The 11121-nt window shown below is 39.8% G+C and overlaps 1 protein-coding gene across 2 annotated transcripts in view; it reads right to left on the reverse strand.

The window, feature by feature from the left end:
• Positions 1–9587, reverse strand: part of nhsl1b (NHS-like 1b) — a 95248-nt gene extending 85661 nt beyond the window's left edge. For both annotated transcript variants that reach the window (XM_008397785.3, XM_008397781.3), the window contains exon 1: positions 9030–9587. In XM_008397785.3, the coding sequence (XP_008396007.2) occupies positions 9030–9348 (319 nt within the window). In that variant the 5' untranslated portion in view covers positions 9349–9587. The remainder of the gene's footprint in view (positions 1–9029) is intronic.
• Between the last annotated feature and the right edge of the window lie 1534 nt (positions 9588–11121).

Below are 11121 nucleotides of genomic sequence, written 5' to 3' on the forward strand. Positions count from 1 at the left end.
AGACCTATAGAGGTGGGACTTTTCTGTCACAGAACTCTGGATCTAGCCTAAACTAAAATAAAGCTAGTCCACTGAACTGTGGCATTGCTCCATGCAAACGATGGAATGCACAAATAATGAAAACTGAAGTGTAAAAATGGCCTCTTGCGAAAGAACAAAACAACTTAGCGACCCTCGTATTAGCTCCTCTTGTTTATTCAGCTGAGGAAGTTCAAGTTATGCGAGGTCACCGATGTTTGGAGGACTAAATTTATGTCTGAAAACTCTCAGCCAACAGCTGTTTGCAATGACTTCTCTGCCAATCCAAATATAACCGAAAGAGGCTCCACCCCAACTTCTCATCTGTCTGTATCTGGATTTAAAATTCAAATGTTTCATCCAAAGCAGTAGAAGGTTCCGGGTTTGCACTATGGACTTCATTCCACCAGTGCTGATATAATTACATAAAACATATTCTAACGTCCTTAACAAAGATGGATCCGGTAATAGTCACTCAGTCACAATGCATAGGTGTGTAAGTCTGATTTCTATAAAAATAAAAACCGTTGTTTATTTTCCATAGAGTTAATATAGAAGTGAGTGCAGTAAAGTGCAAATGCAGGACAACAATAGCCTTAAAGCTCCTATTATATGAGCCACCATCTGCTGCCGTTTGTCATCATATACTGTATAGAATAGATGCATGTTTGTCTGCCATCCTGTCTCCCTCCTGTACTCACCACTGATGGGTTATAATATTCCACACTGGATGTAGTGAACCATTTAAGTTGTTAAAAGTAAAGTTGATAAGACTCAATGATTCTTCTTCTACAATCAAACGTACAAAAACTCTGCAAATGTAAAACATAACCATGAGTCTATGTGGACCTCCGGCTCTGTTTTGGATCCCGAACTTGGGGTTTTCCCCCTTAGATGATTATTTGTATGAAGGAGATTTAAGATAGGCTGTACACAGTGGATGGTATTGTATTGTAGGATCAATGGGAAAACCACTAAAGGGTTAACCCTAACATGCACTTACGCAAAGATTAAAACTTTTGCGTGCATGTGAATTAGTATTTCCTACGCTGCCTGTAAATCAAACCACTCTGGTGACACTTGAATAACAAAAACATAAACTTGAAACAGTGACACCTTTCTACTTTTTCAGAAAGAAAAAAAAACAAGCCGGTGTTGAACTCCATATCCCCTCATCTCTTCCTGGTCACAGGATAAACATCCAATATATCAAGGCAGACAGACAAGTCAAACTATAAATTGCATAACTACACACAAATGAAAACAAAATCCACATGTGAAAGCTATCGAGTCTGCAACAACAACAAAAGACAATATTCCTTAGTGATTTAAGGCTCCTGTGGCATCGGGGTTGTGCTGGAGAATCCTCCTCTTCTCCAGCACAATCATGCAAATCTAAAACAACAAAAAAATGCAAACATATCAACCAAGTTTAGCCTTAAAATGTACTCCAAATATAATTTTTCATGTGGTAATTTTGCTGTTTTCTGTGTTTTAGGCATGAACTTGAAATAGGCATGATTGCTGATATAAAGGATTATAGAACCAGCAACATTTTCCATTAAAACGATTCCAATTAAAACAATTCAGTAAAAAGTGCCAGAGACAAGTTCTGACCTTAGATTGTATTAAGAACAGAACACTGCTTTGTTGCCCCTCCCCCACTTGTTGCTACCACACTCTTCCTTGGCTTAAAATGAGAAAGAGAGAAAAGTTAAGCTGTTTGGAAAAATTTCCAGCCACAAAACACAAATAGCCATGCCGTTCTAACAATAGCAATAAAACCCACTGCTCCTTGTCAAGCCAGTTATTTTAAGACCAAAGTCGGCAGGACTGCAGCCCGACTAATTAATTAGCTAATATCAACTTGTTAGTGCTAGTTTATAAGGAGCAGAGAGGCAGAAAGGTCAATTGTTCCGAACAATTAGCTCATATGAGGCTACTACGTTCAGCGGGTGTTGAAATTTAGACTTTTGCTAAAGCCTATGTAGGAAATCCTGAAACAACAACACCTTTTCAAGATATTAACAATGAACGTATTCGATTATTTTACCTTCAGTAGGAATAACGACTGTCTCTTCTGTGTTAATTAAAAGCAAGTGATGACATGGAAACCACAAGCTGCCTAAAGCCCAACACATATGATTATCTTACACACAAACATATCCAAGTAATGGCGCCATCTGTGACATAATCAACTATAGCAACAGAAAAACAAAACCATTTAATTCTTTTGTTTATCCGGAAACTGGTTTCAGTTCAAGATATTTCAAATAATTTGGAATATTTTATTAAAAACCACTAAAATCTTCTATCGTGCAGCGTTTTATGACTTTTTAGCGGAAGAGAATGTAGAAATCCCACAAAAGTTGTGAGCAACGTAGAGTAAAGCATCTGTGTGTGTGTGCATGTGTGTGTGTGTGTGAGCCACTTTAATCATTTTCACACAAGCAGAAAAACAGGCCGCGCATACTTCTTCTGACATGATTGCGACTGCGGTGGCATGCTGGTGAACAGTTCTGGACGTCAAACACAATAATAAGAAGGATTCAGGCCAAAAACAAGCAAATATGGGGAAGGATTTTTTTTTTTTTTGTAAAATAAAAATGAAGTCACAGAATGAAAATTTAAATTGATTATGAAAGAGTCAAAGCAAGCAGAAGATGAAGGGAAGCAGAAGGCTCGTCTTTGTTGTGGTCAGCGTGACATCAAAGTGCTAAAATGGTTGAGATGAGAGAGGAGCGCTGTGGAAATCATATGAAGAAAAGAGAGACAAAGGATGACAACAGATAGAAAAGAATACAAGCATGCATTATGTGACATCTCTAGTTAGAGATGACATGCAAACACTGAACCTTTTTATTTTTTTTTTAAAGAATCTATCGTCTCTTTAGAATTATATTTACTGCACCATTCCAGTCTCTTGGACAGTATGTCTTGCCTTTAATTTGCCCTGTGGGAGTTGAGGGGGAAAAAAAATATCATCCGGGCTCATCTGTCATAAAGAGTTTTCACCAGAGATTTGCTGGCAGCTCTGCTCCCGTTTGTCTTTCGAGGAAGTGTATTTCGTCCCAAACATCTGGTTGTGTCTGATACTTTTCCTCCGTAACAATAGCTGTGTAAAAATCTGCAGCGTGACCTCAAACTGGAACTCTTCAACTGCACTCTAAATAAAACCTTTTGCAGTGAAAAAAAAATAATGTAATTAAACAAACCTCAACTATTTGGTACCACTGTAATGGCAGAACAATCTGCCGATGAGCCCCACTAAAATCTTATTTTGACTTATAGAAGGTATGACGACGTTTGACTCCAAATTTAGTGAAGCCATATCTTTTTCTTTTTTTTTTTTTTAAACCGGCTTGGCTCTCAGTTGTGAAAGAAGTGCGTTAAACTGCAAGCGCATTTCTAAATCTTGTGTAAAACAGAAGAATCTAACGTGTGCAAAACGATGAACATGTGGAAGCTGAGATTTTTAGAAAAACATCAAAACAAGCGAGATCCAGCATCCCAGGGGACTCTCGGTTCGTCCTCTCTCTGAAAACCATCACCGCAGCGGGGATTAAACCGTCTCCTTATTGGTCGCTTATTACCCCACAGCAACCTCAACTACCGAGGAGCTAGCAGACCAGTCCCACATGTGGCTTCTCTAAATGTGGGAACATACTTACGCGTATGTGGATATCTATAATAAAACAAAACTAAACAAAACAAAAGAAAATAACATATATGCGCTTTGCAAAGTGAACCAGTTTACAGTGCAGCTCAGACCTTGTTTTACACCCAGTCATGTCAGCGTGAACAGACACTGTCATTTTATTTTGGGCCCACAAAATTATTGGAAGGTTTTTACTGAATAAAATTAGACAAGGCCACTGTTGTCAGCACCACGGATGATGACAAACAAGTGTGTTATGCCAGGATTCCTGGACTCCTCTGAGCGTTGAACAGGACTGTATCCAAATTCAGGGAGGTCTGAACAGAAGCGTGAGAGAGGGCAGCTGTGAACTTCACACACACACACACACACACGCACACACACACACACACACCCACACACACACACACAAACACACACACACGAACTCTAAAAGTCTAAAAGTTAATCATAAAGTTAATCAAGTATCTCTACATTGTTGAGAATGTAAAAATGAAACCTGCAAAATCCACAGAGTGTAAGGAAGAATGTACAGTAGGAAAAATCAGAGGAAGGAAGCTAAAGATAACAGGATGACGGGAAAGATAGGAAGCATAACAAAGGAATGAAGGTATCACACAAGGAAGGACGGAGATCCAAAAGCGCCCTGGAGAGGAAGGATGATTGGCAAGTAAATGGAAGAAAGAAGGACACGAGAAAGAGATTAAGGAAAGACACAAGCAAACAAAGAAGAAAGAACAAAAACAAGAAACGGAGAAAAGGAAAGGGACACAAACAACAAATAAAAGAAAAGGGAGGGCAGAAGGACAAGAGTAGGAAAGAAAGAAACAAGAAAGAAAAAGGAGGGGGGAAAGGTAAAAGAACACAAAGGAGACAGGATAGAAGGAATAAAAAAAAAAAAGATTTGACATATTTCCATATTCATTTTTTTTTATTTTTCCATATTTCTGTACCTGGAAAAGGCTGGAACTCTGTCATACAGTCAACATCAGAATCGCCTCCCTATCAATTCTCCTAAAGCTGTGGCTCTTTCTCAGTAATTCCCCCCTTCGTGTATCTCCCCTCTCACTGATCCCTCTCCGTCCGTACAACTGGACCTGAACCTTTTGTTCGCCGTGGGAGCAGGTCGACCTCCAGAACCAGGCCAGGCTCCTCTCTCTGGAGCGAGTTCTGTGGGAACCGACTTGTGGATTCTGTCAGCGTAATGACTGCCCTGCCATCAATGAAAGGCGGGGAGCCGGGGTGAGACGGAGTGAACAGCGAGCAACGAGAAGTGAAGCAGGAATAAATGCGGCTTGCATGAGCATCGTTGGGTGGCAAACCGGAAAAGAAATAAAAACAAAACGGTGATTAGCTTATCCAGGCATGACAGCGCTTTGCAAGGAAAACAAACTTGGATCTCAGCCAAGCGAGTTTTTGCAGCCCAACCGGAGTAGTCCCTCCCCAAGTAACAACTGTCCATCAGCAGACACTCGTGTATGGTCCCACAGACACACAAGGGGTCTTAGACGAACACTTTAGCATTGCAACACACCCTCAACATGACAGCATGGAGCAGATGAAAGATAGGGCAAAGACATGCGCCTATAAATATCTGAGGGATAGAGGAGGAATGCTCGGTGTGGAAGAGTGCGAGGGAAAGGCAAGATGGACTATTGGCGTTAGTGGGTCAGCTGGAAACAAGTCTCCTTTTTACTGTGTGTGTCAATTTGTGTGTGTGTGTCTCCAACGTCCAGCTGGTGGGCATCAAGACGTCTGACAGGGAAGCCCTGAGACTCATCCAACTCCAATTAACCTTCACCAGTTTGACCTAGATTCATTAAAAATAAAACACTCCCAGTTCAACACAGGGCTATATTTGGCCGAAGGACTGGGAGTAAAACGTATAGTTAAAAACAGTGCTCACTGATACATACAGTGCCTGGCAGAAGTATTCACACCCCCTTGAACTCCTTGAATGTGTCATACAACTACAGACTTTAAAAACTGTTGTATGATTGACCGTCATAAAGTTGGTGCTGTCGTGGGAGGAGACATCCATGCTTTTTAATTAGTTTTTACAAGTGAAAATATAAAAAGTGTGGCAGGGATTTCTGCTCATTTCTGTCAGTTAATACATTATAGAGTCACCTTTTGCTGTAATTGCAGCTTTAAGTGTGTCTTTGATGAGCACTTTTTTTTTTAAGACAGTGATTCTTACTTTCATTTTGGTCTGGACTTTAACTAAGTCTTTCAAGTAATCTCCTCTATCCTCTGATTTCAACTGAGAGATTTCAAGCTACTGTTTAGCCTAAACAAAATGGTCGCCTCATTTCACACATATGGGTGCAGCAGGAAACACTGTTTATCCAAATACGGATGACTCGGCTATTTTGGCCCAAAGCAGAAATCCAAGCTGGACCATTCAGCTTTGTTTAACTCTTCACTCTGTGCGTGTCAGGTGCTCCCCCCCTCCCCCCGCTGACGTTCCACAGGACGACCTGTGAACTTTGCCCTGATGGCCTCTGCTTCAGCACAAATGGATTAATGGTAGCAAAATACACAAAAGTAGATGCCCCGTTTGACCTGTTCAGTCCAACCTTGATTACTTTAAGTCGATGTACACACATTTACTATGTCTGCACCCCCCCGCCCCTTCACTCAATAGTGGTCTTCCAGCATAAAGGGGCCCCTCACCAGTAATATGATCCACCTCTGAACTAAGGTAAAACCTCCAGAGGAACTTGTCAATGGTAAATATTTACATGCAAACTTTAAGGGTGCATTATGTAATGCAGCTAATTCAACACCGCAGGCCAGCAAAAGTCAACACCGGATTAAGTATTAAAGATAGAAAGAACTACAAATCCAGCTTTGAAAACATGTAACAGCATAAGTTTGGCAATACCACAACCTGCCTCTGCTCTCTGAAGTCACACGACGCTAACAGCAACTTTCATTCGGAACGCCGCCAGCTGATCTGACATATTCAAATGCAGCACTGGCTTCCTGGAGTAACGCTGCAAGGCCCCTCAGAAGGCAGGTGGTGTTTTTCTCCTTTACGTGCGGAAAGATTTAAAGTAAAGCTGACAGGTCTGTGCTGTAATAAATTGGAAGTCAGAGCTTCTGTACACTCAGGGCTGCGCTTGGGGCCATGTGTGAGCTCTCAGCTGGCAACCGAGAGTCTTGCAACGCAACACACCACATTCCTGCCTGCTCTCCCTCACCTCGTCTTCAGCTGCAATGAAAAAGCATAAAGGAGTTTCAATGGGAAGAAACCGTGGTCTTGCATTAGAGATGAAGAAGTCATGGTGTGTGAGTGCGTGTGTGAGAGAAGAGTGTACTCCCTTGAACACGCCTGCTTCACTCCCATGTTTTTATGCGTCTTCCAATGCATTGCTCATCATACAACACTCTCACTCACGTCTGGGATCCGTCAGCTCAGCTTAAATTCCCACAACCACTTTTGACTCTCTGACAGTGACTCACAATCCGACCCAAGACAGGATGAACCAACTACTGTCACAAGGACGGAGAAAAAAGGGGAAACAAAAGCCTGTGAGTCAGGACCGAAACCGCCATCTTTCAACGGTGCTTAGTAGAATCAGGGCTGGACGTCTGAACACTATTTTGTAGCATTCTTTAGAGGCAAATTAGATGAGCAAAAGAGCCGCGCTGGAAAGCAGGAGGTAATATGATTCCATAATTAACGTGCTCATGAACATTAGAGCACAATAAAGGGTTAAGTTAAAGGCACAGACACAAAGTGACTTTTACTTCAGATTTATATCTGAACTTCCTAATGTTTCTTTTTATGGAGTGCTGAAAGATGAATAAGCTAGAACTTATTAAATGTTTACTTTAATGTACATTAATGATCACAAATCTAAAACAAATAAATTAAATAATTGTCCTTTTTGCAAATTTTATATTTTATTAAAATTTTTAGCTGATGATTGTTGCCTGCATTAAATAGCTCTAATCTGATCAATATAACTGGTCTGTGCTGGAATCGCTCTGCTTGTTAACCAATTAGATACAAAAGTCCATTTGATAAGCCATAGCAAAACATCTCACGGCTCACTGTTGCACAATAACCATGAAATAATTAAATACTAAAATGGTTTTGCATAATCTTTACATTGTTGCCCTGTGACAGACTGGCGACTTGTCCAGGGTTTACCCTGCCTCTCGCCCGAAACGTTAGCTGGAGATAGGCACCAGCAACCCTCCTGACCCCACTAAGGGACAAGAGTGCAAGAAAATGGATGGATGGATGGATGGATGGATGGATGGATGGATGGATGGATGGATGGATGGATAATCTTTACATAATTTTAAAACAAGTGTGCACATGTATTGCGCATTTTCCCTATATTTTACAATGAAGAAAAAGCAAAACGATTTTTGCACTTTTGACATTCCACAGAGATTCTAGCACCATGAGTCCATTTTTGAGTTTACACAGAATTTTATTAAATTAAAAAATTATCCAGCAATTTCATAACTCAATGAATTCAATGTTAACTTCAGATATTTTTCTAAAAATGTATTTTAAAATGTCAGCTGATAAACAATACAATTAAAACACGACTTGAAATCTTCAAGTAATGAAATGACTAGTCTAAGTAACTGATACATTTATGCACATCGTTTTTTGTTGGTTTTTTATTGTAATATATAGTGTATATATATATAGTGTGTATATATATATATATATATATATATATATATATATATATATATATATATATATATATATATATATATACTGTGACACTTTTGGCATTCCATAGACAATTCAGGCACCAAACTATGAGTCATTGTCTGAGTTAATATATAACCACTGTGCTGGACAAGCAGCAGCTTTACGATGACAAGCAAAACAAATTAAACCCCTGGAGTCAATAAATTGATTTTCCATTTACCCCTCTGCTGACCAACTTCGTTGACATTTTTGAAACTGCATGAAGAAGCAGACGAAAGGTTCTCTGAAAGGCTTTCTGTGATCTTGTTCTCCAACAAAGCTCTACAAACAGATGGTCAATAAGATGAGAGGAGATCCATCACTTTTGAAAGGACTCCATGCCCTCTCTTATTAACATAAGTTTGAAGAAGGACAAAGACAGCAATGTGTTCAGAGGACACAGGTCAGTCCTCGCTGGTTGTGTCAATAGTCAAAATGTGAGTCACCTTGGACTTGAACAGAATATAGACACCTGTCTGATAGCTGCCAGTTGTCCAAATGACTACGACAAAACTTTCAGCAACAATTTAAGCGCAACAATAAAGCCTATTGCAATTCACCGCGCATTTTCCGGTGTTTGGTGTAATGTTTACAATGAAGAGAGGAGGCAACCCGTGTGGAACTTACGGATCTTAACTTTCTTTGGATCCAACTTGAGGACCTCATTCTGCAGATTGTGCAGGCGCCCCTGAATCCTGCAGGACCTTCTGAACACCATCCCCGCCTCCATTTCGATGCCCAGGAAGATGTCGCTGGCATGTCGGGAAAGGTCCGAGAGTTGCTGGATTAAGCTGGTCAGCGTGTGACAGCCGACCTCATCCAGAGACGAGTATAAAACAGGTCTTCGGAGTTTGCGTCTCCCGCTTCCTTCCCTCGGTTTCCAGCCGTCCCTCGCCGATAACCGACTCACACGGCGCGGCTCAATGGTCCTCTGATGAAAGGGCATATTTAAATCATACCAATAATCTCAGCGGGGATCGAAAACTGCACGTGAAAAAAAAAAAAGCCGCTTCAAAACAAAGCTATACGTGTATAAAACTACATTACGGCGAAAAGTAATATTCCCAAGGCTGTGGAATCCCTCAATCCCGCCATATTTATTGTTTTCAAAGCATGGCACTTTGTCCTGCTGCTGTACACCGGAGACGTTGCCTCTCAAAGTCTATTCAAATTCAACCAGACACAGAGCAAGCTGCAGGAGAAAGAAAAAAAAAACACAGCAAGGGAAAAAGTCGGAAAGGAAGTCTGTATCAAAACCCGGAGAATACTACAACCACCTGTAGCAACTGGAGAGGACTCAGTTTACCTGCCCTCCTTCTGGGTCAGCGGCTTCACGGAAAAGCTGGAGCGGATCTTCTCAATAACGGAGCACGGAGGGAAGGATGGGTAAAATACATGGAACCCAGAAGGAAAATACAATGTTGGTGTTGAAATGCAACTATGGTCATTTTTTAAAAAACTTCTGTAATATATGTATGTTTATTTATGGCAGGCTACATCAATCTAACAATTTTTATATGCATTATATTTATGCTCTATTTGAATTTCCATATAAAAGCCAGAGTAAAAATAAACATTACAATAATGTTTATTTTTGTATTTATATTTGTGCATTTACATGTTCTGAACAAGACTTTACTATTTCCTTATCACAGCTATTTCCAGATTTTTGATTTTTTTAAAAATATTTTTATGACATTTACTGTTTTCTTGTAAAACACTTTCCACTAGCAAGTGATGAATGGTGCTACGGAAATAAACTTTCCTTTTGCAAAACAAGCATGTGCCTTTAAGTTCATGCTTAGTCTCTTTGTCAGTATTATAATGAGTTGTTCCAAACAGAAGCATTTTAATGGATCCAATTTAATGAATGTTTTCTCTGTCATCGTTATCTAAACCATTTATAATTCATGGGTTTCTGTTGTAGCATGTAAGTTTAATTTCCCCACATTTGTGCACTTCAGATTATGTTTGGAAATGATCAGGGATAGACATAGCATGCTTCGTTTACTTATGATGTTTAAATTGTCTTTTGTTTTATATTACATTGCTGTTTTCTTTTACATGGTTTATATCACCATAACACCACTGTAGTTGACCCTCAACAATAAAAAAAAAATGTCTCATCTGCTCTTTCAATTTAAATTTGTAATAAAGGGGTGGAGTACCTACCTATACGGTTCAGGATGTGATACTTAGTTGTATTGCATGAATGTATAAATCAGCAGACAGTGCTGGAGCAAAAAAAGAAAGAAAAAAGAAAAACTAATGGGGATTATGTACTACTATGCTGAGGTTGAAATTGTTTTGTCCTATAGTACAAAACAAGAACACACTGAAACAGACTGAGTTGAGGCTGCCTCCACAATAACACTTGAGCTGTTTTCTCATAGCTTTGAAAATAAAATAAAAACATATTTTTAACATTCCCCTGTACTGCATCCCATCTCTGCTTTGTCCACCATTAGATATTAACTTTATCAAATAAAACTCTTAAAAGGAGATGGATATATATTGTTTTTAATGGTTGCACGAGGAGCAGTCATTTACTCCTCCTGGGCATTCAATTCAACTTTTCTGTGAAAATAATATAAGAAGCAACAAATTCAGTAGACCTATGTGATAGCAGATGCGCCCCCTGGTGTCTGTAAGGGAACATAGCATTTTCATTGAGCATGTGACCCAGGCAAGTATTTTGTCATTACTCAGCAAACTGGAA

Source organism: Poecilia reticulata, chromosome 21, assembly GCF_904066995.2.
Source record: "Poecilia reticulata chromosome 21, P_reticulata-male-v2, whole genome shotgun sequence".
Taxonomy (NCBI): Eukaryota; Metazoa; Chordata; class Actinopteri; order Cyprinodontiformes; family Poeciliidae; genus Poecilia; species Poecilia reticulata.